The sequence below is a fragment of the Lichenostomus cassidix genome, chromosome 1Ab (assembly GCF_008360975.1).
Source record: "Lichenostomus cassidix isolate B80296 chromosome 1Ab, HeHo_3.0, whole genome shotgun sequence".
In the NCBI taxonomy this organism is placed as follows: Eukaryota; Metazoa; Chordata; class Aves; order Passeriformes; family Meliphagidae; genus Lichenostomus; species Lichenostomus cassidix.
In genome coordinates, this window is record NC_139481.1 from 6,885,063 (window position 1) to 6,912,774 (window position 27,712).

At 40.0% G+C, this 27,712-nt stretch overlaps 3 protein-coding genes across 9 annotated transcripts; 1 reads left to right on the plus strand and 2 right to left on the minus strand.

Moving 5' to 3' along the window:
- Positions 1-743: 743 nt before the first annotated feature.
- On the minus strand, positions 744-5,347 carry UQCC6 (ubiquinol-cytochrome c reductase complex assembly factor 6). The gene is made up of 2 exons (XM_085049647.1): positions 5,048-5,347; positions 744-3,454 (listed from the first exon to the last, which is right to left on the minus strand). Exons 1-2 carry the CDS (start codon positions 5,201-5,203, stop codon positions 3,359-3,361), a joined length of 252 nt encoding a protein of 83 aa, XP_084905773.1. The 5' UTR covers positions 5,204-5,347; the 3' UTR covers positions 744-3,358.
- On the plus strand, positions 5,195-14,249 carry TDG (thymine DNA glycosylase). Of its 6 annotated transcripts, none has more exons than XM_085049644.1 (10): positions 5,195-5,292; positions 7,112-7,260; positions 7,969-8,198; positions 8,692-8,761; positions 9,351-9,486; positions 9,566-9,648; positions 9,731-9,825; positions 11,326-11,497; positions 11,801-11,929; positions 12,029-14,249. In XM_085049644.1, the coding sequence occupies exons 2-10, from the start codon at positions 7,167-7,169 to the stop codon at positions 12,166-12,168; spliced, it is 1,149 nt and encodes a 382-aa protein (XP_084905770.1). In that variant the 5' UTR covers positions 5,195-5,292; positions 7,112-7,166; the 3' UTR covers positions 12,169-14,249. The 6 variants fall into 6 exon arrangements, with proteins under 6 accessions (XP_084905770.1, XP_084905767.1, XP_084905768.1 ...); XM_085049641.1 differs by lacking the exon at positions 5,195-5,292 and adding an exon at positions 5,369-5,508; XM_085049642.1 differs by lacking the exon at positions 5,195-5,292 and adding an exon at positions 5,369-5,508 and having other exon boundaries at positions 12,032-14,249.
- On the minus strand, positions 9,351-27,712 carry GLT8D2 (glycosyltransferase 8 domain containing 2). Of its 2 annotated transcripts, XM_085049645.1 has the most exons (10): positions 25,548-27,712; positions 23,598-23,642; positions 22,098-22,193; positions 20,747-20,915; positions 19,189-19,306; positions 18,457-18,541; positions 17,600-17,712; positions 16,729-16,895; positions 15,510-15,622; positions 9,351-14,935 (listed from the first exon to the last, which is right to left on the minus strand). In XM_085049645.1, exons 2-10 carry the CDS (start codon positions 23,614-23,616, stop codon positions 14,763-14,765), a joined length of 1,053 nt encoding a protein of 350 aa, XP_084905771.1. In that variant the 5' UTR covers positions 23,617-23,642; positions 25,548-27,712; the 3' UTR covers positions 9,351-14,762. The 2 variants fall into 2 exon arrangements, with proteins under 2 accessions (XP_084905771.1, XP_084905772.1); XM_085049646.1 differs by lacking the exons at positions 23,598-23,642; positions 25,548-27,712 and adding an exon at positions 21,015-21,201.

The following is a 27,712-nucleotide window of genomic DNA, read 5'->3' on the forward strand; positions in this document are numbered from 1 at the left end:
CTGTTTCTTGGCAGTCCTTGGGCCTTTCTGTGCTGGCACAGCCACACCTACTTGTGTAGCATCTGCCTGGGGCTGGGATTTATGTTTACAAACTTGCTGTGCTGCTTAGCCAAAATACACCTGGTGTCTCAGAGCTGTACTGAACTGGCTCATTGAAATAAGGACTCAAGTTAGGTATCTCCTGCAAGCTTAAGATGAGATAGGGTGGTTACAAATGGCATTGGAAGTGAAGCCCTGCCAGCTTGTGCTGGACTCTGTCACTTGGGTCCATAGAAGAGGCAGCAGAAGCTTTACAGATGAGGAAGAAAAAACATTTCCTTTCACTTAATATGTGGCTAACTCCTACCAGAATTGTCTTACTGCCTGTAAGCTTGCACTGTCCTCCATGGCACTTAGAAACCCTACCTTTGACTTGTGTAGCTACATACAGCCATTCTGTTTTCTACAGGTTTTTTTTTAAGGTGGAAGTCCTTTTCACATATTCTTAATGCTGTTACTCCTAAATGTTTTTACTCTTGTTTTAGGTCACTTTAGTATGGCAAAGCACTGTAGATACTTAATGTGACTAAAGCTAAATCTGGTTACGTGTAGACATGTTGAACTTCTATTTGTTATGTTAACTTTATGTAGTGGTTGGATGAAGCACTAAATTTTCTCTCTAGTGCCTCTACTTTAAAATATCTTCACAGACTTGGTAGAAAGTGTTTACAGTAAGGGTTCAGGGGTTTTTTTTTTGCCTTGTTCTTCATCTGTGGAAGAACAACAGCAGTGGTGCTTCTGCACAGTGATTCAACTTCAGAACCAATCTCTTCTGTTTTGTTAACAGAACTTCTGTGAAGTTACAAGTTTCTGCAGTCTGAAGCAAAATAAAGCTTGCTTATTAGGTCAGGGCAGTAAACACTGACCTGAAGAACTTGCTTTCCATTTGCTAGGCTTCTAGATTGCCCCAAATATGCCATGTATCAGTGTGGTTATGGTGTTAGGTTTTAGAGAGATGGTTTTATGGAAGCATGCTGCTTGAGATGTCAAGGAAAGGGAAGCTTAGTTGGGAGGGTTCTGGTTTCTGCTCACTGCAGTGGTATCCTGGAGAAGAGCCTTTTGTTCCTGGCCCAGGCTCAGTGCTCTAGCCCAAGTGTCAGCAGCTGGCACTGGCAGCTTCAGTAGCAGCCTTTGGCAGTAAGTTATTAACAGGCAGGTGCACCATTCCTTGGGGAATCTTCCACTTACTAGAGCAGTGCAACTTTTGTGCTCTGTAGCAATCAACCTCCCAAAGTATCACTTTTAGTGATACACTCAGTGATACACATACTCAGCACTGTATCGTTACTACCCACACCTCTATTTGACCTCTGAGTAGCAAAGGTCCCTCATAGCTCCTGTTTGGTTGTGATTCTGCCTAACAAACCAAAGGGGAATATTGGAAGTGCAGGGTGGCCTCCTCCAGTATTCTTAATCTGTAAATTACCTGTAGATTTAACCAACGTTTGTTCTGTTGTATAGCTGAAGTTTTCATTGCTGTGATTGGTTTGAGGGTTATAAAACTGACTTAATTTCAGAAATAATAAAGAGCACACTTGAGAGTCATGCTTTGTGCTTCTTCATATCAGCTGAGGGTATCATGTGCAACATAGCTGTGGTCCAGCTGCTTTCTTACACCCTGGAGTGACAAATGTTTGCTATTAATAAGCACAAAATGCACTTAAAAGTTTACCAAATTTTTGTCAGCTCTGAAGCAAAATGGTGTCAGTGCTGGAAGTGTCTCCCAGTCAGCAGTGTTTCTTTCAGTGCTGCAGTTATGCTGATTCTGGTGCTGTCACCTCTGCTGTTAAAATGTGGTGTATTGTCAGTTTTGCTCTTCCTAGACAGGCACTAATGAGGACATTTTCCTCAGTGCCAGAAAAGGCTGAGCTCCCTGTTGCTCACTTTCCAGAGGCAGCAGGATACACTTAGAAATCCAGGCTTAATTAGTAGAAACTTCCCTCTGCAGCCTTTATATCTGAAAAACCTTTAGAAAGTGGGGAGAAATACGTCTTTCATGTCAGAAATCAACAACATAAGAGGTTACAGTCTGACAAAGTGTGAGTAACAGTGCAAGGGCTGGTGAATTCTGGCTTGTTAAAGGGATCATCAAAAAACTGCTCTTCCTGCCCCAGACAGAACAGGAACAAAATACTGCTGAACTGTCCTATTTTCTCTTCAATAAACTTTACTTGTGCTGAGGTGGAAGGTTGCCAGTCTCAGCTTTGTTTAGGTGCAGTGAAGGAAAAAGTTTTCACTAGAAATGGACCTATTAAGATGTTCTCATTGATAGATTTCGTTTGGGCTTAACATCTGTGTTTCACTACAGCCTTTCTATCAATGCCTGCTGCCCTTAATAAAAGGTGTGCCTGGGAGAGAGGATGTGATCTTGTTATATTAGTGCACACAAGAGATGGAGAGGAGCTCATCCCACCAACAGCTGTAAAACAACTATAAACCTTTCCTCCTAGGAAAACCACTCCAGCTCATGCAGGCATAAATAAAATAATAGCTTCATAGCTGGAATTGCTGTAAATGTAGCACTTGCAGTGATCATTTCTGGATCTCTCTGTTCTTCCAAGACTTCCAAGTACTTTGGCAGTGGGAATTAGGGAGCTTTTTTGTTTCCTTACTGGGTAATCTGTCAGACTGTGTTTTTTATGAGTTCTCACCAAGTTTAACTAAGTGAGAAGTGAGGATGAAGCCTGCACTTTGTCCTGGCATCCTCAAGGAAAAGCAACCCCCAACCTTCACAAGCTCCATTGTGTACCATTCAAAACTGGGTCGTCGAGCCATCTTTGCAGGATGTTGACTCTGCATCTTTAAGTCCCTGGGGTGAGAGTTTTGTGGTGATTCTGTTTCTAGACTGAAAGGTAAGCCTGCATTTTTTATTTCAGAGTTTTGCATATTTACAGCTATCAAAAGCAGCCATATGCAGATGAAGATGCCCAAATGGAGCACAAACATAGGATTTCAGTATAATCTGTACATATTTGCTCCATTTTAACTCAGATCACCAAGCTGCAAGATTCCAGCCTTACAGAGGGCCAAAGCAGATCTCCTGTCACTGATATATCTTTGTCATGGTTTGACCCCTTGTTCTGAAAGATATTTACAATGTAATAGAGATTTAAGAACTCACAAGCATTTTGGCACAAAACTGATTGAACTTTTACCAACAGCATTCACTGTATGTTTATTTTTAATGCTGCCTGCAACTCTGCCTAAAGGAAAGCCAAAAAGCAAAGGAGCACAGTATTTTACATACATATTTCAGCAACTTAAACAGTTGAATAAATATTTTATCAGTTCTAGTTTTCACAACGAAAATAAACTCTGGTCACTGTTGTGAAGTCTGAACTTCGCTTGATCTTTCTTTTAGACCCAACAGTTCTGTTTTCAGTTCTCCAGGCTTAGGAGGTATTTCAGGTATGCTCTGTTAAAAACAGAGAAGGATGTCAGTGTTGTGGCAGAGGAAAAACTAAGCTCCTGAAACATTAAATGAGCTTACAGAGTAAGAGCATGACAGCTAAACTGTGATTTTACCACCTTCTTTTCCAAGCAGATTATAATTTCTACATGCAAAACACTTTAAGAATTATTACCTTTTTGCAATTTGACTTAAACTAGCAAAATACAATTTGAAAAAAAAAAAGCCAAGATGAAAGGAAGAATGGACAGATTGTTTTAAAGGAGCAAAGCTTCTTTTTGCCATTAAAGTGAGTTTGGTAGAGATATTCTAGCACTGTTGAAGTTTCCACACATACTCTTGGTGGCAGAAGAAAAGGTTTCACTGCCTCTACCTTCCTGATTTAGAAATTAAGCACTGAAATTGGAGATGAAATTTTAAAAAGGTACCAGATAACATGACATTTCAAGAACTGCACCTCCTCAAAATTTGTGTAACTTTAGAGGTATAGATAATTTGATCATTCAGAATAAATATGTCCATTTACCTGTAATGAAGACCACTGTAGAGACTACTAAAATATGTACATTCTAATGTATGTATCCATGGTTTAAGCCTCATTCCTTGAATTTTGATCTGACAGCTCAAGCATGTTAAGTTTTTTAAACTTATTTCCTATTTGAAAATAGCACAGAGAATTAAAAAACCCAAGAAGTGTACACAAGCAGGAGGATGAGAGAAAGCTTCCAAGTCAGGTCTCCAAGAGGCTAAAGCAACCATTATTATCCCTAGTAGATGGTTTCATTTAGAGCTTAGTTCTGTGACTGGAATTTTGACAGCCTTGTCTGTCGTCATATCTAATGTTAACTTTTGGTTGTCTTCATTTCTGTTACTGGAGGAAACAAAGTCCATATAAATCTAGTTCAGCTCCTTCTCGCCGCTTTTGCACACTTTTCAAAACCCAGCTTCCCACAGCAGAGACCCCTTCTGGCCACATGGTACCATGTCGCCAGAGTGGAGGCGATTCCCCAGAGATGACACAGAATCAGATTTTTTTGCGTTGAAAGGGAGCTCTGGAGATCATCCAGTCCAAGCCTCCTGCCAAGCAAAGTCACCTAGAGCAAGTCACACAGGAATGTGTACAGATGGGTTTGAAATGTGTCCAGAGAGGGAGAATCCATGACCTCTCCGGGCAGCTGTTCCAGTGCTCTGCCACCCTCAGTGGGAAGTTCTTCCCCATATTAAGGTGAAACTTCTTATGTTTTAGGCCTTTGCTCTTCATCCTGTCTCTGGGCATCACTGAAAAGAGTAGCACCATGCTCGTGGCACCCACTTTTGAGGTATTTATAAGCATTAATGAGATCCTTTCTCAGTCGCCTCCTCTCAGACACTCCAGACCCTGCATCATCTTTGTGACCTCCCACTGGAGCCGCTCCAGTACCTCCTTGCTTTTCCTGTACTGAGGAGGCCAGAAGCGGATCCAGCGAAGCCCTGGCTGCCCGGGCAGTGCCTCTGCAGAGGCTGATCTCTGTCCAGCGCCAGGCCACACACCTTCCCGAGGCACAGCCCCTCCACCCCGCACCACACGCTACCGGCCACCGGGGCGCTCCGAGCACTTACAAGGTCAGGCCTGTAGTACCTGTGCACCACCTCGGCCCCCGCGAACATGGCCAGCATGCTGGCCGCCAGCGCCCGCAGGTAGGTGGGCCAGGGCACGCCGGCGGGCATGGCTGCGGGGGCGGGCCCTGTGCACGGACCGCGCCGGACGTGCGTCATCCCCGCCGCCGCCGCCGTCAGGACGGGGAAGCGAAGGAGGAAGAGAGTGCCGAGGCCCGCCCTCGGCCGGGAGTATCGCGGCAGGCGGGGTGAGTCGCGACACGGCGCCGGCAGCCCGGCCGGGGCTCGGCCGCCCCTCAGCCCCTCAGCGCCGGCCGCCCCGCCCTCCGCCCCCATTGGCCGGCGCGGTCACGTGAGCGCGGGCCCGGGGGCTGCGGGCTGCCGGGGCGACCAGCGCGGCGACAGCGGCAGCGGCAGGGACAGCCCGGCGGTGCGCCCGGCATGGAGGGCCCGGAGCTGGGCAGGTACCGGCTCGGGCCGGGAGGGGGGATCGCCTGTCGTCCTGCTCCTCCTTCCCCGCGGCGCACGGCCGGCGGAGCCGGGGCCGGGCTGTGGCGGCCGCCTCCCCCGCTTCCCCGGGCACAAAGGGGGACTCGGGCCTGCCGGGCTCTGGGGCTCCCAGGCCCCTGAGGCTCCCAGCCCGGGGTGGGAACACGGCGGCCTTGGGCAGCGAGGGGCGCGATGGTGTCCCTGACAATTATTTAGTGCCTGGTTTTGTTCCGGTGAACAGATCTCTTTCTCTACCTTTTTGTTTTTCTTTCCTTCGTTTTTAGCATGAACCGGAGGGGGGTGGGGAGGAACAAATCGCTAGCTTTTCCTTGTGATACTGAAAATGCTCATTTAAATGTTCTGTAATATATGTACGTCAGCAACAAAAAAAAAAGTGCTTTTCTGAGCCCACGCAAGAGAGTTGACCTAAAATACACAGGAAACCTAGAGGTAGGGGTAAAACTTCACTTTCGTCTCATTAGCAAGTGATTAGAGGACTCGGTTGTGGCATGGTGGAAATTTTTTCTCTGTTTAAAGGGAATTTTATTCCCTTTACTAGAAGGAGACTTTATATACACATCAAATAAGAAGGCCTGTATTGCAGAAAGAACCTGGTCTTAGGTTAGATGCTTTCCCGTTTTTCTGACTCACTCTGTTCTTCTGGTCTGTATGATTAAGCTTTTATTACATTATGGACTGGATTCTGCATGTCTCAGTTTCTCATGAGTTTCTCAATACAAATCTGAAAATCTACTGTTCACCAAGTCTTTTCTATGTATTTGTATGGCAGCAGAATCTGTGGAGAAGAAGGTGTGTGTGTAGGTAGAAGAGAGTGACAGTATGAAGCAGAAATGGGTGTGAGGGCTGTGTATGACTAATAAATGTGTGGAGGGAGAGAGCTGTCTGTGGAAAAATGTCTTCATGCATAGAAGGAGACTGGATCTCTGCATGTGTGAACACTTCTATGTAGAATAAGGGAATATTTGTGTTGGGATCCAGTGTGTGATAACTGGACAACATCTGCCACACACTTTGTTAAAGCTGTTTAATGATAGTAACAAATGCTGTGTGTATTCTTCATGCTTTATAGCCCAGAATGATTCATCCATTCTGTGTCTTACCAGATCAAGCAACTGACACAACATTAAAAAAATCTAAAATTTGGGAAACTTCTAGAAGTCCAGAAAACTTTAACTCAACACAAATTGTTGGTCTGTTTGATAGACAGTTTGCTTTGGAAATGTGTGCTACTTTTTTTGGTAGTGTTTTTCAAAAAAAATTAAAAAAAAAAAGAAAAAAGAGAGAGAGAGAAAAACTCTATTTTCCCTTGCAAATGCTCTGTTAATTCCACATCCCAGCAATCACAAGAGAATTGTTAATGCTGGGGTTAACTGATACCAGCTAAGCAGCCAGACTGCTTTGATGGTGTGGATAATTTACTGCCTTGTTGACAGTCATCAGAGAATATAAGTGCAGTACATGCCAGCCTTGATGAAATTTGGTGTTCACATTCTGTTTAGTACATCAGTAAGTTTCTAAATTGTAGCTAAATTCTGTCTCTTTTTCTCCCTCTCTAAGGTACTACGCATATCTTCAGCAAGCTCAAGCATTTTACTCGTTTCCATTCCATCAGATGATGACTGCAGTGCCCAACATGGAAATGATGACTGAGCAGCCAACTCTAGAGGGCATTCCAGAGCCAAACATTGCTCAGGAGCCTCCAAAAGGTAGCCTGGCTAGGCTGTGCTAGTGAGCTGGAGTGTGAGTGATTGGTTGGGAAAAAGATATTCTCTTAAACTGCTTTCTTAGACCTACTGAATTTCCTTTTCTTGATGCTCTTTGCAGAAATATTGATTAATTGTTTTCTTTTAGAAACTTTTCTTAACAATTAAAAGGACAAGAAGTAAACTTATGTGGATGTATGCACATTGTTCAGTCTCACACAATTATCTTGTTCCAAGAAAAGCAGGATTATGTTTCAATAGGTGAATGCATTGTTTTAGCTGATGTCATGGGTTTTAATATTATATTAGAGAAGGCGGTTTTTTAAATTTCTGACTTCAAAATACTTTTTTTTTTTTTACTTTCTGCAAGAGAAGTGCAGTATAATACTGTTTATTTGAAATATTTTTGTTTAAATAGTTGCTTAGTTTGTTGTTGCAATCACAGGTAGGGAACTGGTTACATATACTAAGAATTGTTTGGTTTAGTTTGGCTTATTTAAACAAATACAAACTGCTGGAAAATGACAGTGTTGTAGGGCTCAACATTATTAATGAACTGAGGGAGAGATAAAGAGGAATCTCTGGGTGGTCATGTCACAGCCAGTGCCTGTGCTGCTTGAATCTCTAAAGTTTTAAGAGCCAGAAGATGGGGAAGCTTCAGGTGTGTTGTCATTAGAAATGTACAAAAAAAATATTTGTTGTGTGTTTCAGAAGTTAAAAAAGGAGGAAGGAAAAGAAAAGCCAAAGCAACTGAGCCAAAGCAACCTAAAAAGCCTGCTGCTAAAAAAGAAAAACCAGCCAAGTCAAAAGGCAAACAAGAAAAGATCACAGATACTTTTAAAGTCAAAAGAAAAGTGGACCGTTTTAATGGTGTATCCGAAGCTGAGCTTCTGACCAAGACTTTGCCTGATATTCTGACCTTTGATCTGGACATTGTAATAGTGAGTAACTGAGAGTTACAAGATTAGGTAGAAAAGTCTTGTATTTACTTGTTATGATTTACATTCTTTCTGCTTACTCATCTATATTGCTTATATGGCAAGATCTTGCAAGATAAAATATATGAACTATTTCCTGTGTGTAAGGCTGTTGCATTTTCTGTTAAAAGCTGTAGTAACTTAGTCCTAATTTCTGAGAAATCTAAGGCTCACATTTAATACATGGCTGTGAGAGACCATAACTCAGTGCTTTATTTCCTGTAAGCTCTGCACACTCTGAGCTGCTCTTTTGACATTGCACACCTAAATGGAGCACTGCTGTAAAAATGTCAGGTTTTTTAATAATGATGGAAGGTGCCACTAACACCTTTTATTTGCATTTTGTTTATTAACAGTAACTTAGAGATAATTGAATTAGCATCCTTACTGTAACTTGATTAAATTCTTGACTAGCAAGCCATGTTGTCATTGTTAAAATGGACTGGTATCTTTGTAGATTGGCATAAACCCTGGCCTGATGGCAGCTTACAAAGGACATCATTACCCTGGACCTGGAAACCATTTTTGTATGTTTTTGTTCTCATTTCTTCTTTTAGCATTTGCAGAACTTTGTTAGAACTTGTGGCATTTTAATTAAACTAGCTTGGTCTTTGTTTTTCTCCTGGATTTTGGTTTGTTGGGTTTTTTTAATTCAGAGTGTCCTTATTTTTTATGTCCTTAATGTGAATGCAAGATGTCAGCAGGTTCTGTTAGAGAGGCTGAGTGCAAGGGGAAGCAATGGCAAGATTGTAAAAGAAAGCTGACACATTGTATTTGCCATGCTCTTTCCTCCAAAATCCATATTGATCACTGCTTAAGTGAATCACAAAATATAAAGCTCTGTACTGAGCTTTTAGAATAAAAGACTTTTCCAGGATCATGATGAGGAATTTCTGTTCACTAGGGTTCTTCTGTCCTCTTTGAGGAGGTAAAGGGATATTGGCTGTTTTAAACTTTTCTGGCTAGGGCAGCAGTCTGTCCAAATTAACTGATACTTTGTTAAAATAGATTCTTCCTTTAGCATTCCAGTACTGCAGTAGTTGAGTGGGTTTTTTTTAGTTCTGTTTTCTTTTCCTTGGAAAAAGGCAAATGCATATCTGTCTTCCAACTTCACAGGGAAGTGTCTGTTCATGTCTGGTCTAAGTAAAGAACAGCTGAACCACATGGATGATCACACCTTGCCACATAAATATGGGATTGGATTTACAAACATGGTTGAAAGGACAACACCTGGAAGCAAAGACCTCACCAGGTAGGGCAACATGGGGGAATATCAGGCTTGTTAATGAATTAATAGCTGTGATTACAATTTTGAGTACTTTGTTTTTTAGCAAAGAGATTCGGGAAGGAGGGCGAATTCTGATGGAGAAGCTACAAAAGTATAAACCTCGTATAGCAGTTTTCAATGGAAAATGTGAGAACTTTTAAATGAATTTTTTTTTCTCTCAGTAGTTTTTTCCCCCCCATCCCCCACTTACCCTATCTTTTCATTTTAGGTATTTATGAAATTTTTAGTAAAGAAGTTTTTGGAATTAAAGTTAAGAACTTGGAATTTGGGCTGCAGCCACACAAAGTGCCAGATACAGAAACTGTGAGTATTCAAACTGAGAAACAAAACCAGGGCACTTCATTTTGATTATTTAAAAACTAGTGAAATCTCAGGACTTGCACACACTTAGGATAATACCAATTTGACCAAAGTACAAGAGGTGTGAAAGGCTTTTACTTAAATAGAGAAAGGGGGATTTTGCAATTTTTAGACACATCTTTCGTGCAGCTTCTTCAGATTTTCAGACTTTATTTGGGAAATGATGAGTTATGGTTAGTAGGTTGGTGCATTCTCTAAGTACTATGTAGATTACAAATAACACATGCATGCTTTTATGATAACTTTCATCTGATCCCCTGTGTCCAATTCCCTGGGTATTTGTATTACTGAATTTTCATACTGACCATGACCATGCAGTGCCACAGTGGGGGAGAGAGAACAGCAAGTCCATCCTTGTGCCACTGCATGTGACCCTTCAGCATTCCTGGATCTGGGCATGCCCAAGCTCTTCCATCAGACTAGATCTCCTTAAGATGATCTGCAGTCTGAACTTAAATTGGATTAAGATAAAACAAACAATTTGATCAACAGTGCATTAGTCACAGACATCTAGTGCTGGAAAATATCTCAAGAGACCAGCTACGTATCATTAGAAATTGGTTTGTTTAACATGTCCTTATAAACAGGTTGAAGCAAAGGCAATTATGCTACTTGCCAAGGTAGCTTATTCTAAAGCTTCATTACCTTGTCAGTTCAAAAGTTTGGATTGTTTTTCTTATTTCTGTCCTCAATTACTAGTGCTGCAACTTCCAGCTGCCTTTCTCTAGAGGGGGAGGTGTTGCCATTAGAGCCTGAAGAACTGTTGGATAAAGTGCTTGCTCCTTGAGTAGCTCTTAAGGACTTCTGCAGTAGATGTATTTGTAAGAAAGAAAGATAAATAATCCCCTTTACGGTTACTTGTTCATAAATACTGCATGGTAAGAAAAGTATTGAGTAGTTTGTTTTTCCTGAACAAACTTGATATCTTTAGTTAGGGCTCTTGGCAGAGATAAAACACTGAAGTTGGCTCCAGCCATGCTAACTACAGTTTCACAGCCTGGTGTACATGATGCAGATGCACTTGGCCAAGCAGCTAATTAGCCAGTGCTGCCTCCCTCACTGCTCTGGGCTCTTTGCATGCTGTCACATACTCCCCTGTGCCCTGGCTCAGGGCTCTGCTTGCTCAGGGAGCTCTGGAGTGTCATCCACTCTCTTGTAACACACATAGGTACTGCTTCTCCTGCAGCACATAAATAACTGGTGAAAGTTGTGCTCGCTTGTAGCAGCTGACAATCAGCACCTCTCTTCAGGGCAAGACAGATGGCTGGCCAAGAAAAATGAAAGACTCCTTTTAGCCTCTTCCACAACCACTTGTGGCATTAGTTGAAGCTTGTACAAATGGTTAAAACAGTGAGCTTAACTGTTAAGTTGTTCCAAATGCAATAAGTATTGACTTATAGCTCAGGGAGCAGTAATGCTGTTTTTCTTGCTCTTTGTCTCAAGCTCTGCTATGTTATGCCATCGTCCAGTGCCAGATGTGCTCAGTTCCCTCGGGCACAAGATAAAGTTCATTATTACATAAAGCTGAAGGACTTAAGGGATCAACTGAAAGGCATTGCACCCAACACGGAGGTGCAGGAGGTGCAGTACACGTTTGACTTGCAACTTGCACAAGGTATTGTGGTTATTTGGTTAACACTTCATTAAAATGTAATGTAGTGTAAAATACAGCTAGTGGTTTCGCTAGCAGAAGGAAATAAAGAATTTAATCAGAGGGAGGGGAGATGTGTGTCATCTTCTTGAAACTGTGTGGTGTAGAATTACAGATTGCACTCTCTTTAGCACCGCCTAAATTACCTTAGGGGAGCAGGGATTATCTTGCAAAATTTGTGGCAGTTTTTCAAGTGTGTTCTGATAAAAGTGCTCTTTGATAATTTTTATTCTAAATATTAATGCTTGAGGTCTTCTCTTTCTGCAGAGGATGCTAAAAAGATGGCTGTCAAAGAAGAAAAGTATGACCCAGGCTATGAAGCAGCATATGGAGGAGCTTACTGTGACCGTGCACCATATGACACTGAGCAGTGCAGCTTCTCTTCAAATGGAACTGGTAAAGTGCTTGGGGCATTCAGTCTGCAGCCATTGCTGGGGAGCAAAGACCCCATGGTGTCAACTGCTTTTAAAAATGCTGTGATTTTTGTTTGTCCAGCAGGAAGCAATCCACAGTACTGCGAAGGGTCGTCCTTCGGTGAAGTTCCTAATGGACAATGGATGACACAGTCCTTTGCAGAGCAGATTCCAGAGTTCAGTGCTGCTGTGACACAGGAAGAGGAGGGAAGCAGCGTGTAGGAGCTGTTCCTTCTCAGCTATGCACACATGCTGCAGTTTTAATGCAGTGCTCAAGATTGGTACCTCGGTTCTCCAACTGAAGCATTTGAATAGTATTTTATCTCCCCTAGTTATTTTATTATAGTCCAAAGTAAGTGTGTGGTAGGCTGAAATCAATGAACTAGATAATTTTAAGGAACTGTCCAAACTTTTTAAAAAAAGGTTAGCCCTTTTTTGTATATGAGTTTTATATTTAATGTATACCATTTCTTGCAGTTTTTGACAAATTGCTTTCTCATTTGTGAAGATTTCTTTGGGGCGTTAATTTTATTCCATAAATGGTAACGTGGTAGTAACAGCAGCAGTATACTTTTTACTGATGCCTCAGTACTCAGATATCTCATAATACTTTTATATCCAGAGGGGAAAATGGAAAATGTACCCTTATCTTATGTGAAGCAGTGTTTTTAATCATGCACAGTTAAGGAAATTGTGCTTTTTAAGCCTGCCTTTTACTGTCCTAAAAAGTGTAGGAAGTTGTGTTCTGCAGCTGTGAGTGCTGTCTTCTGGGTGAGATGAGAGCTCTGTCTGTTCAGTGAGTGGACCATGTTCAGGATGAAGGCAGTGAAGACATCAGCTCAAGTCACAACACTGGGGAGGAAAGTTCATGTCACACAGGACAGGGCCTAAATATTCTAGCTGAGCTGTCTTAGGATGAAGTTTCCCTACCACTCCATCTCTTTCCCCCTCAAATTCCAATCTAAGGAACTGGAATTCCTTTAAAAAAAAAAAAAAAGGGCAAAAACAAACAGTGGTTTGTTGGACCCACCAAAAGTGGTAGGTCTTGAATTCTGTGGCATTTAAACTCCATTATTTGCACAGTTAGTCCCTTCACCTGACCTTTAGCAGGAGATAACCCCTTTGAACATGACAGAGAATTGAGAAACTAAATTTTCTTTAAAAATCATGTGCAGCTACATCATTCACATCATGTACAATTAGCAAAGGGTGAAAAATATTTGTAATTTAGTAGTTTTTAACATTAAGTTCTCTTCAATCTGTAGGACTTCAGAGGGTGTTCCCTTTACTCCTCTTAAAAGTGAAATACTTAGCTGAATATAAGGGCACCTGTTCCATGAATAAGAAGTTGTCTGTAGAAACTTTAGGTCTCTTCTGAAGAACTTGCCTAAATGATACACATTTTTGGCTAATATTAATACTGAGAAAGAAATGAGATTCCATGCTGGTGCCTAACTCATCTTCTTTCTCTCTTTTAACATGTGAGGAAAAGATGAAGTAAAAGCAATAAGCTGATCAAAACACTAAAGTTTTGGTGATCTTATGACAACTGGTGCTTCACATACTTGAAAACAGATACAAACAGTATCTCCACACTCCATGCTGGTCAGATATTCCTGTACCAGGGTGCTTTATCCTCTCTTCACAGCCCGTGGCAGTTGTCAGTTGTGTGTAACTGGTTAGAGTAGGTGCTAATCCTGCTGTAACAACTCTTACTGAGATCACACACTGTCACCCTGTTGTGAGGCAGGCATGATGTTTACAGTTTCTTCCCAAATTATGTGGCTTAATTCTGAGCATTTTAAATCAAGAGAGTGGTGCATTATGAATCTGATTGTTATTATTAGCTGCAGCATAAAGCTGTTCCACGTATTCTCAGAAAGGTATAGGACTTGTCTTGTCTGTTATTTAAAGTGTACTGTATCATGTATTGCTGTTTACATGGATGTTTTCCTGCAGGTGCTCAAAGTATCTTGCATCAGGGATTTGTTACAATTCACTTTTATTTTCAGCAAAATTTAAAGCATGAACTTAGCGGTGCTGAGTATGTAGCACAGTAGGATGTAACTCCTGAAAGGCTATCCTGTTTGATTGGAAGGGAAGGGTCTCTTCCTTAATGGAGACACCCACTTGGTTATCTGGGTATAAAATACAGTTAGGTGTACAATGACCATTCCACTAAATACAGCAATTATGTGTGTCCTCCCTCAGAACTGGTGCTCTTTTTGTTACAGTAATACAGAAATTCTCAATCTGTCTTAAATCTATCAATGTTTCACAATAAAACCAGGAATTGTACTGCAGTGTGTTGGAATGTGTTTTTTCATCTTGCTCAGTGCACTACAGAAATGCCGCAAAAGAGTCACCACACAACAGATCTGAGTAACATGTGCCCAAGTTTTCATTTCAGGCTGTTTAATGTGGGCTAGATAACTAAACACTTCTTGCACATAATCCTGCAGCTATCTACTGTGTAGATTTTTCTACCAAAAGACATTGGACTCTTACTTAGACAGACCTTAAATTAAAGCACACTATGTAGCACTGAATTTCTCCTCTCTAAGAGTTTAATGAAAATACTTCATTGTCATGTAAACTTGTTTCCTCACCTTACATTAAAGTCAAGATAATCTGAACTCTGTACTGGTCACACCAGCCTCCCTCTCCTGCCATAAGCACACAAAACTGATGGTCAGTTTTTCATATATTTAACAAATACTTTTTTCTAAAATCAATTAATCATACAACATGGTGCACCTCACACTATTAAATGCATCCCATACACTACGTTTTGCAGCATTTAAGTGATTTCAGTATCAGCTATCAGGACGAGTTAATTTGAACTTCCCTGAAGGGTCAGGAATAAACCAGTTTTCCCAGAGATCAGTGTGGACACTGGGATAGTCCCAAGGTTTGTATCTCCCATTCCAGTGAAGCAATTTAGCTTCTTGTAGAAATTGCTCTGAGTAGCGAGCATCAGGACTCCAACCTGCAGGGGTAGATTAAAAAGAAAGTATTTGAAAAATGCAGTTTTTAATAATGGAAGACACTATAGAGTTAGTTAAATTCAGGTGACTTTTTTCAGAAGTCTGATTAGTATGGTTTCATGTTAATTTACCAGTTATATGACAGAATAGCTTATTTCAACTACTCTGAAAAAAGAGCTCCATGTTGCATCAGCAAAAAATCTCAGCAAGTTTCCTCTCCCAGAGTTTCCTCTTTCAACACTTTAAACATCTTATCACAGCTGGAATTAAAAACAAAATCTATTCATTTTACCACACCACCTAAGCCATTATGTTTTTCCTAGGATAATTCACCACTCCCAGATGAAAGGTGACTACATCCTCCAGAATGTTGGCAACAAACACTGCCAGGCCTCCCACTTTCTCCCACTGCTCCTAGAAAAAGACTGATTTTTTTCAGTCTCTCACTATATGCAGATATTTCATATATCCTTTCCATGTAAGCAACACATGAGGTAAAGTCACATAAGGTCCTGCACTGGAATCTCACAAACTCACTTTAGTTTCAACTTGCAAACAGTGAGAAATTAAACTTACCAAGATGCCTTATGTGCCACATAGGATTAATAGAGGAATGTTTTCCATGGAATACAATCAGCATTGGAGAGGTTGCCACACCTCCCCCAAGGGTGCTGCTGTAGAGGTTTTCCCTGCAAAAGGAAAAATAATATGTTCAAAACCTCAAGGAATCTTCAGTACAAAAAGGCAGAAGATTAAGTATCTGGCAAAATTCAAAAGCATTTTTAATAGATCCAATGGGGAGGAAACTTGTGAATTAGCAAGAGATGCTGAGAGACTACAGAACAATAAAATCATAACCTCCCTCAAAACTGGGTTTCAACTGCTAGGCAATTTTTTCCACTACCTTTTAAAAATCTAGCTAAAAGGAGCATGAATGTGCTATTAAGGCATAAAATCAACTTTATAGATCAAATCTGCAGTAATATTAATGGAGGCTTTACTCTTAAAATCTCCTGAAGAGCACAGCAATAGTTTGTCAGGATGTTACATAAGCAGAGTAAGAGAAAGATATTTGGCTTCTCACTCATTCACACACTTCTCATTCATGTCCCTCCTCTGTTCGTTTCTGAAACTAACAAGTAATGGACACAGCACAATAGCACAAACTACTCCATGACAATTTTATCTTACTAAATTTAAATTTAATCCTTTGCAGAGAACGGAAATAAATGCCAAGTTTTCAAATAGAGGTTAACAGAGAACTAATTAAAAAAATGGTTATTGTTTCACTGTGTCATCACTTATTCATGGTCAACAACAAAAAGATATTGCATGTGACATTTCACTCAACTTGAGGGGAAAAAAGTGTTTTCTATTGGTATTCAAAAAAGGATAGTGTCCAATTACAGCTTGGCTGACGCTGCAACAGGAGAGTCCCCACTCAAATAAAGAAATTCTTCCTTCTTTAGCCAGCCTCAGGAAGGGAAAAATCATTCAGTGGCTTCATCCCAGGGTAAGCTGGTCACCCAAAATGAGAACCACATGTTCTCGGTGTCCCTCAGGATTAAGTGTGGTTTGTGATTAAACATAAGACCAAAATTCCAAGTGGCCATTTCCTGGTACAGAATGGGTCAGATTTAAACAGATGGAAATGCTGGAACATGAGTTACTTCATTTGACAGGATCTCAAAAGACTGCTTGGAGTTTAAAAAAAAAACCAACTGTAAGAGCTTTTAAACAGAAAGTAAAACTGTAAACCTAGTATTAAAGTGCAGAGCTAGATTTCTACACATACTCTACATTTCTTTGCATCCACTTTTCCAACTGCTTTGTAATCCGCTGATGTTTCCATTCAGTCATGTTAGCAACAATCACTCCAGGATTAAAGGAGCAGGTGCTCGGGCTGATGCCAAGATCTCTAATGGCTTGCTTTCTGTAGTCCAGGAATCCCATGTATGTGTTCTAAGAAATACAAAAGGCATGTTCATCTGCTGTGAATCTCTATAAAGATATGTGTAAATGCATCTCACTGTCACTGAGAGGGAGACTAAACATGCTCTCCCAAAGATGAGTTTCTAAATGGTGGTTACCTGTCATGAAGTCCTGTCATGAAGTCCACAGGCTGTTTCCAGATAATAAATTTACTTTTTGCAAAGCATTGTACAATGCAAGTCTGATAAGGCTTTTCCCTCACTACATTTGTCTTTTGATAGCCCAAACTAAATGATGCAGCATCACACTTGTACAGCTGTAATGCTAGAGGGATGCACTGACAATTCCGGAAAATTCAGCTCAGGAATTAGCCTCAGAACTTGTTTTCCTACGTTTGATTCCCAATACAAATATCACACATTCTGTCTTCATTAAATGTTCTATAAATGCTCATGATCTACTGATAGTGAAATACCAAATGTAATTTAATTGAATGCAAAAATCAATAGAGGTTCAAATTATTACAGGAAATTACTCTGCATAGCATTACAGAATTGCTACAAGAAGTTCTTAATTACCTGTACAACTGTTACAAAGATATCAAAATATATATCTATCTATATATATAAATATATATAGATATACAAAACTTTCCCTTTGGGGAAAACATATAAAATCATCTTACACTTATGGGTAAACACATTCATTATTAGAATTCCAGAATGACATCTTACCTGCATCCCTACACTTCTAATCATTTCATGTGTCGAAGGCAGATCACAATCATCTGAAAACGCCGCTGCATGCCCAGGAGCTAACTTAGTGTCATAGAGTTCCTGAATGTCACCTGGTTACAGAAAGGTCACAAGCATAAGACAACACTACTGTACTGCTACAGAGCTGTAGGGTGATGGGGGAGTGGTGGGCTCAGCTTGAGCTGTTTGTGAAACTGGAGTCTAAATGAAAACCTGGAACCTTTCAAAGGGTTAAATATTGTTGTCACCCATTGATAACAGACAGAACAACAAAACCAAAATGCCAAAACCAAAACCAACATTTTTTTCAGGATTTTAATATCTTTAACTACTCCCATTTGATTAGAAACTCTGAAATCTTTGATTGCAATTCTGCAAACTGCTTTGCAGAGCTGAAGGTGCTCAAAACCATATTTTGAGGGTTTGGAATTTTAATCCTCTTATTTGAGTAAATTCCTCTTGCTCCCAAAACAGCAGTTCTGGATAAGGAATTGATAGCATTTGTGGGAATTCAAATACTAGCAGGAAATGCATGTCACACTCTTAATAAATATTGCAGCATCTGAGTGAAATGCATGGTAACTTTCAGCAAGTGACCAGAATCAATTAATATGAAACCCACATACAATTTTTATAACAATTATTCAAAATATACACAGAAAAGTTCTTCCTCAAACTTTCATCTAAACAGACAGAATATTTGTAGTTTCCCTAAGTTCAACACTCCTAGCAGCTGCCTCAGTTTCTACCATATTTCATATTTCCAAATGGTTGTAAAAGCTGCAATAGCTTTGATTTTAATTCAGTTAGAAACTGCTTTTCAGACAACACCTTACCTTGAACAATGACATCATCATCCAAATATATTACTTTTTCATGCTTCTGGATAAGCAAAGGAAGATAAAATCGAACGAAGTTCAGCTATTAAATAGAAAGAAAAAGTAAAGACTAAATGGTAAAGTTGTTTAATGCAGTAGTCTCAGGCTTCTGTCTCCGTTAAGTCAGTTTGAATTTCTCTCTTCACTGAAAACTAATCGGTGATCATTTGCTTCCTCCCCCACAGCTTTCTCATCAGAATCTCAAATCCATTATTATTACTATTGTTGTTGTTATTGTTCATTCTGACCATTTTACCCACTCTTTCTTCAGAGTGGTCCTAACCATGTGCTCAGTGAAAAATAAAAATAGAGAAAGCATCCAGAACAGGTGCTCCAAGTATCCTCCTAGCTTTCAGCTATTTTCAGCTCAAGGGATTTTCTGATCTAGATGTGATCTATCTAAATATGAACTCCAATCCTAACTGAACCCCTGTACATTTTTACATCCACAAGACCTTTCAGCAAGGAATTCTAGAGATGTAATACTCATTGCATTAAAAGTGTGCAACATCTCTTGTTTATGCTCTCACTCTAATTTAATCACATGGCCATTGGTCCTTGCATTGGAAAGGATATATACACACAAATGGAACAGATCATGGAACAAATGGAACACAAATGGAGCATTTTAAAGCCCACAATAAGCATTAAAAAACTCAACAGTTTGTTATGTGGTGTTCATTGACTCACAGGCTGCAGTAGCTCAGGACGTGATGCATCTTGTCTGATTTTTCCTTTTAGTACCATAGGATTGAATTCCACAACCTTAAATTTAATTTCTTTCAGTTTAGAATTTTCAATCCATTTTCTGTGATAAAAAGTAAAGAAGGAATAAAATAACTATCAATTGTGTGGCAAGTACTTCCAGTATCAAATTCTCAGACACTTAGGAGACTAATAAGAGACCTCAAAAGCTCACTTGATCTATTCCATCCCAACACAGAATCCCTTATGTCTATTGCACATAGACCTGTGCTAAACCTGTTCTTAAAACAACATTTTTTAAAATCCCCCACAAAAACCCCAACAAAACAAACACCCCACACCACTACCAAAACCAGAGACTCCATATGTAGCCCAAACAACCCATCTTTCCCCATTACTTCCAGTAAATTAAGTTTTCTTGCAATAGTTAAAGATCACTATTTCTCATCCTATCTACAGTGTTTTTAAAGCTGAGGTCAGTTTTCTCTCTTTCACCGTTTTATGTTCTTCCAGATGACTTCTGCATCATCTCCTAATTATGTTTTCTTTAGAACAATTTTTTTCATATTTTTGTCAGATTTCTTATTGCCACTGTTTATTTTCTCTCCTGACACAAATTGTGGGTACAAAGGCTACAGAAGGGAAGCAGCCAGAGGAGAGAATTGCTAAGAAATATTTTAATTTTCATTCACAACTTGGTCATCTTTAAGACAATGTTTGCAAATTTTAACACCAAAACATAGTGAACCAAAACGTCGTGAAATGACATTAATTGAAATATCACGATATCATTTCCTTTCATGAAATGAAGAATTCTCATTTCATGAAAGGAAATTAAATGAGAAATCAAGGAATGAAGTGAAATGAAAAGGAAGGACGTGAAATTAAATGAGGGAAAAATGAAAGAAAATTATGAAATGAAATAAATTAAAGGGAATGGAGTGAAATGAAGTGCATTGAAATGGGATGAAACTTCAAGAAATTACATTCATTGAAATCTCGAGATTTCAATTCCTTTCATGAAATGAAGAATTTTCATTTCATAAAACTAAGTGAAATGAGAAATCAAGGCATGAAGCAAAATGGAAAGAAAGGAAAGTCATTGCAATACTTTTTAGGATTCTTTTTATAACTTTAATACATCATCTTAGCTGAAGTTAGCTTTAAACAGCAAGTTTTCCTACTCTGAAGCTGAAGACCCAGCACCAGATGAGATGAGAGGTAAGTGCAGTGCCACAGACTGGGATTGTGACAAGCAGGCAGAATATCCTCACCTTACTACAGATTTTTCTGCAGCCTAGCTACAACAAGTTGAGGAGCACAGGTATGTTATGGCATGGCTTGGCTATGTCACACCCCTTTGCAAGAGTCAGTGCCTTGTGGAGGACAAAGTGGTCCTTTTTCCATCACATATAGAATCCTGGGGGTTGCTACCCATAGCACTACATGTCCCTGAAAATCCTCCAAAGTCTTATGCCTGTGCTAGGGGGAACAACATCATGGCTCTAACCACAGCCCAGAGCAGAGCAAGGCTGGTGGGTACCGAATATGAGGGATGGTTGTCTTCAGCCCAACGATGTAGAACACAACATTGGCCTCGGTGTTGCTGTAGATGCTGCTGATTGCTGCTACAGCTGCACCCATTCTGCCTGCAGCAGCACAGATCACCACTGGGATCTCTTCTTCCATCTCCTCAGGGCTCTCCAAATCCACTACGAGAAACAAACCCATTGTACATCAGAGCTGGGTCACAGGAAGGAGTATTTCCATAAGCAGTGGAATCATTTCACCACCACCCCATTTTTTCTTACCACATCCTATATACATCCTGATCTAGCAAGGCACACAGCTTGAACTGTTCCTAATCCAGAACTACTTGCAGGTTGACTGGACTATTGGATGCCTCCAAACAGAATAAATAAGAGAGTTCTTGGCATCTTCTACTCAGCAGCTTCTACTTCAGCCTGTCCTTCACATAGCTGCTTATTCATATGGAATCTGAAGAGGTTTGAATACCTTTGAAACTTCTGCTTCTCAGTTGTATTTAGGATAAATTGAACAATAGGTTCCAAAATTATCAAAGGAAAGAGGTAAGTCAAAGAGACAGGGCAATTGCATGAGCTCCACTTCTTTGGCAAGCTGGCTTGAAAGGAATAGTGCAAAAATTTGTACCAGCAGGAAGTTGCTAATGATATAAGGGAAAAAAACCTAAACTATACTGAATCAGGTCACATTCCTGCTAAAGAAGATTTTTATCCCTGATTAACACTGATTACCTTACAGGACTTAAACAGATATATTTACACTGGTTAAAACATAATAATTACAGTCATAACAATGCCAACGAAAATATACTGAAAATAAATTATTTATATCAAGACAAAATTTGTTTACCTTGGGAACAGTGAACAAGCTATGTGTGTAAACACTTAATACCAGTCCAACCATATTAACCCTAGCAGGTTTATGTCATTATAAAAATTCCAGCAAAAATTTCCGCTGTAAATGTTAAGATTTGATGGTCTATCTGAAATGAATAAGCAGGCCAAGAACATTCCCAAGGAGGAAAGTCGTGATCTGATCAAAGTTTATCACCACTTGACAACTCCACTCTGTTCAGCTCAAGGATATACTCCAGCATCCATCTACATCAGTGAGATCTGGATAAAAACTTAATCAGAATTACAACTCTTAGTCATTACTATCAATCTCCAATAATTTTATTAAAGTAATTCAGAAGCAAAAATGTTGTATCCCAGACCATATGCAACAGTGTGAGTAGCTCCTGTACTGCAGGACAAACAGGATTCAGTAAGGTGAAAAGTGCTGTTCAAGTTAAGACATAAGGAATATAAAACAGGAACACAAATGAAACAGAAGTGCAAGTCACTTACCTGTTTCATTTTTTAATGCCAATGGCACTTGGTGAACTTTGTTATACAGAATAGCACACACGGTTAAGACAAGAAGCAACAGTAAGATCTGGTTAACTGAAACAAGAGGAAGAATGTGTTAACAATCAGTTTAACAGCTAATTCCCAAGTATCTGATTAAAAATAAATCCAATTTGCAACCAGTACAGATGACAGAAGAAGTTGATAACCTGTATTTGTTGTGTTTTTCTCAAGTTATTTGATCAAGCTAAAAATTTTATGTAAACAGTAACTCTCCCTATCAAAGTAATTCCCAACTATCTGATTTTCATTATTAATTTGCTCACTAAATCATAACTCCCAGTATATATGGGTTTTCCCCATATATTCACATGTTTCTGAATTTTACCAGGAGCTTGGAACATTTTTTTCCTGGCTTGTCTGTTTACAGTCACTTAACAAGTTAATTATTTTTACACAGCCCTTCCATTCTGTCATGCTTCTCTGATAAAATTTCAAACACAGGAGGATTTTTAAATCTATTTCAATGTTCAGATCCTCAAGGTGTATTTGAGCAGAACTCTAAAAATTCTAGAAAAACAAACCCAGCATGCTACTGAAACAAGGAATATTTCAAAGTATTTGAAAATATTATTTCGACAGGGTAATTTAAATTAGTAAAATCAAAGCAAGGCAAAGACCTGACTGTGTATTCTGATTATAACTCCTAGAAGACTGTTTTGTACAAGTTGAAGTCATTGAACACAAACCAGGCCTGTGCAGGTGTTGGGACAATTCACCAATACAACAGGGAAAGAATACATTGCCCTCATAAACAGTTGCTTTGATGATGGGTGTTTTTTGTTTCAGACTACTTTGTTACTTTTGCACCACCATATAAGGTATTTAAGGGGTTCAAAAGATCAAAGGGAAAAGAGTTTTGAACTATTTTAATCAAAATGGCCCACTGGCCACAGCTGGGCATGAGACTAGATAGAAATTGGCAAACATATGTCACCAAACCTGCATTAATTTAAACCAGCTAAGGAAAAAGCCCACTGACTTCTGAGAAATTTTGGGCACATAAGTAAAGGCAAAAGTCCATTTTCAGTCATTGATCCTTACAGCTGATGAGAACCCCAAAATTCTTGGGGCCACACCTCAATTTTGAGTGTGAAGAGCATTAATGTGCAGAGCTCTGTAAAATTCAGCTTCAGTGCTCTGGGCACAATTCACATGGAAACAGCAGCTACTTGCAGTATTGGTGGGAAGTTTTGGAATCTCCAGTCTCATGCAGTAAAGCAGTGATTAATTTCAAATTAATGTGAATTACGGATGTACTTATCCGACAGAGTTAACAGGAAAAGACTTATTTGTATACTTAAAGTTAAGTATAATTTAGCAATACCAGAACTATAAATTTGTACACAACTGTGTCAACAGTTGTTTGAGAAAATGGATTTGACATTTCTGTTCTCTTTTAAAAAAATAGATCTTTCAAATGTTTTTAATCTCTCTTACTTTTCTTTAAAAGAGCCATGTGTCCTGTTGGATGAGAACTGTGATCTGTGGTAAAATAAAATAAAAAAATAACGAAAAGAAAAAGAAAAGGAGAGAAATATCATTAGTGCCAGAAGTGAATTCTAGTTAGTTGTATAAAGGACTAGATTTTGAGTTATCAAATTTTACTGCTGAACTGGTAAAAGTAAAATAGCACTTAATCTCTGTCAATACCTTTTTTTAAGCAACTAACTAATATTTTGGGCTAGAAATATTTCATATTTTAATTTAAGCAACTAACAGCTTGTAGAAAACATTTTTGTAAATCCCTATGTCAGTAGGTGACTTTTAGTACGTTTTAAAATCCTGTGGAAAGAAGTACTGAAACACCCACAAATGCAATTTATAAATACATTTAGCTCTGATTTCACCTCAAACATAATATCAAAAATACTAATCTCTTGCTGGAGGATGCATTTCCAAACATATGGAACGCTTACACCAGGGCAGTGTCTTCTAGACTTTTAAAAAAATTCAGAGCAATAGTGAAAATATTGTCTTACAGCCATATCCTTCCAGTGTGCATAATGTGGCTTTTATTTATGCACATTTTTTGTGATGCTGAAGGAAAGGATGTAGAATTCCCTAAAATTGTGCTTCTAGTCCAGGCCAGAGAGCAGCCATGACTTTATGCCTGAGAAGACAGAACATAATCTCTAAAGTACAGGATTATGAGAAATACAACATTCTCTTGAATTCTGGACCCAAAACTAGTGTTTATGAAAGAAAATACAACCACAAAACCAAAACAACAACAACCAACAGTAAAAAACAGCACCAGAATTAGGAGGGGAGAGAAAAATCCAACTGCGTGATCTAATTTTATTCTATGTAGGGATATAGGACAAAAAACAATTTTTCCTGTTTCCACACATACAGATATGGACACATTACAGCTCAGATAAAGATACAAGATGGGTTCTGTATACACATAGAAATGAAGTTTATTCCAGCCCCTTGAGAAGACAGACAAAACAGCAAGAATTCTTGAAACCTGAGTCACCAGCCTGACCACCTCTCATTGGTTAGTGCTCATGTTCAGGCAGCATCCTAAATTAGTTTCTGCTTTCACCAATGAGTTAAATGACAACAAAAAAATATTTTAAAAAAATCTAAGATGTGGTTTGTTTACAAACCACTTATATTCATATGTATTTAAGTCCCAACATAAGACTAAACTGCAGTGAGAAAGGAGTACTTTGGAAGTCCTTTCACATCTGCACTACTTATCTACATTCCAGCAGACCATTCTCTTCATATGGCATTAATTTACACAAAGGAAATCAAGCTTATCTGTTGGAAAAAACCGCAGCTGAGAAAGCCCTTCTCTCACGCATTACACACAAGCCTTGTCTTCTTTTGCATTTAAAAACTTTACTCATTTAGGTAAGCAGAGAGATAACAGAACCTGCTACGCTCTTGGAGTAATTTTCTAACCCCACTTCAGCTAATCATAATCTTCCACTGATTTCCAGAGAGCTGCCTACTGTCTTTGAATTAGCATTTGTAACAATAACCACAAACAGTCCTGGTGATCACTGCAAGATGAAAGCTGCACAGCCACAGCTTATGCTGTCTTCAGAAATTATTAAATCCACATCAACTGAACCATGTTTTAAACTTTAACATCCAAAGAGAGACTCTTACACAAGTCTGAGTTCTAGAACTACAGCATTCCTAAGCCTCTGAAACACCAGTTGATTACCTACTGATTTTTAAGGAAAGAGAGGTATATTTGTTCCCCTGCAAATATTTACTCATTTTTTACTGACTGTAGACATTATTTCCTGGAACCTGGCAGTCCCTAACTCAATTGCCAAACCCTGTAACAAAACGAGGGGCTGCAGAAGGGAAAGCTCAAAAACAGTGACATTACTGCTCAGATATTTCCTGCTTAATTAGTCTTTTTACCTCTTCAAAGCAGCAAATTCGGGACTCCTCTCTCCTGAAGCGCTGTGGAGCTATTTACTTGGATCCTAGATAGCCCACAGCTGTAAGCACTCTTGCCAAAGCGTCCTTGACCACCATCCTCCTTTGAATTCACCCACACAAGGGCTTTACAGGGCACAGTAACAGTTTTACGATTCAATTCCTTTTTCGGACTCTTCAAAGTTTACTTTGGAGTTGTGCTGGTTTTCTTTTCTTTCTCTGCTGCTGAGGAATAGCAAAGAGTCCAGACGCTGCACTGGAGGAATGAGAGCACACAAACCACTTCCAGATGTGCAGAATGATGATGCAGCCCCAGATCTGGCAAACTTGCCTCAGAGCTTCAGCTAGCAGATTGCAAACAAATCCCATAAGACAAAAAGTCTTAAGGGGGTGGGGGAAAGAGAAGGAAACAAACCCTTCCAGAAGCTGCTCCAACAGTCTAGCTGCAAGTTAGGTTTTTAGTCATTATTTATGGTAAATGTGAACAGGTAACTAGTGTGCAAGAGCCAGAATACAACATGCCAAAGTCTAACAGAAGGCCAAAGTTTTTCCAGTGTCTGTTGGCAGAGTTCTTGAGAGTAAAAGCTAAGGGAAACTTGCAAAAGTCTGCTCTGAACATGTATTTTGACTTGAATCATCTCATTTCCTAATCTTTGAGCATTTATTCCACAGGTTTGGTTTAGACTCAAAAGGATCTTAGATCAAGGTAACCAGCACATGGTGATACCTTGCCTTCTAAACTCTCCTGGAATGCTTTTGCAGTTTTCATGAGTACCGAAAGGAACAATAATAATAATCTTCAACACTATTTTTCATATTTTTATCATGAGGCAGTGCAACATTTATGAGCAGCAGCCAGTCAAGGTCTTAAAAATCTTGAGTTTTAAAGGAAGATTGCCTTTCCATTTGCAGGAGCCAAAAATGTGTGTTTTCAGCTGTTTGTCTCAACCATGCCCAAACTGTATTATCTGTGTCTGATTTTGTACAAGAATCCATCCTCTACTTGAACAAAAAAATAGACGAAGACTTATTCATACAGTTATATGCTTCACGCAGATGGCCACAACTATTAGTATTTTTCTGTGCTGTGGTGTTTAAGTTGCATTAAGCTCACATTTATCAGAATCCACCCATGTTTTTTTCTATGAGTGTGAATATTTCTACGTGGATGTGCACAGATCTGAGCAGCACACAGCCATATGAACCTGCAGAACTGGCTCCTACACCTGGCACAACCCCTGGGATTGCTGGCAATGCAGCAACACCTTCACAGAATCACAGAATCACGTTGGAAAAGGACTCGATGATTTCAGAGTCCAACTTATGAGCAAACACCACCCTGTCAACTATACCATGGCAATAAGTGCCACATCCAGGCTTTCCTTAACCACCTCCACCCCACCATTCCAATGTCTAATCACACTTTCTGTGAAGAATTTCCTCCTAATGTTCAACCTCAATTGTGCACCTCAGCATCACAATTTACTGTGCAGAGCTCAGCAATGAGAAGAGGCTTTTAGCACCTCTTTTAGCACCAGATACACCTTCTTTGGATTCCCCTCAGCCTCACGCGTTTATATCCTCTCACAAAACCTCCCTGACACAGGAAAGAGCACACTTTCCCCTCATACTTCTTTATATTCTCTCCCAAAACCTCCCTCAAGCAGGAAAGAGCAGCTTCTCTCCTGCAGAACGAATTCGCTCAGCTCACTCGCCGTTAGGTGTAGAACCGAAACCTCGCTTGCTAATCTCAACCTTCAGTATTTAAACGGCAACTCATTTCTTCCTCGCTGCACACCTCGCAGCCAGTTATAAAAAAAAAAAAGAAAAAAGCGCTACACGTCTGTGAGGCCTCGGAGACAGAGCGGTCCTCAGGCTGAGGAGCACCGCCACATCCGAGCAGCCCTCAGGCGGGGCGCGCTGCAGGCAGAGCTCCTCCAGAGAGCTCCTCCAGAGAGCTCCTCCACAGGGCTCCACCAGAGAGCTCTTCCACAGAGCTCCAGCCGGAGCACGGCCGAGCCCGGGGGCTCCGCAGGCGCGGAGGGGGCCGAGCCCAGCCGGGGCTGCGGCGGAGGCGGCCGCGGGGCGGGACACGGGCGGGACACGGACCCGCCGCCCTCACGTCAGCGCTCCCCCTTCCCCGGCGG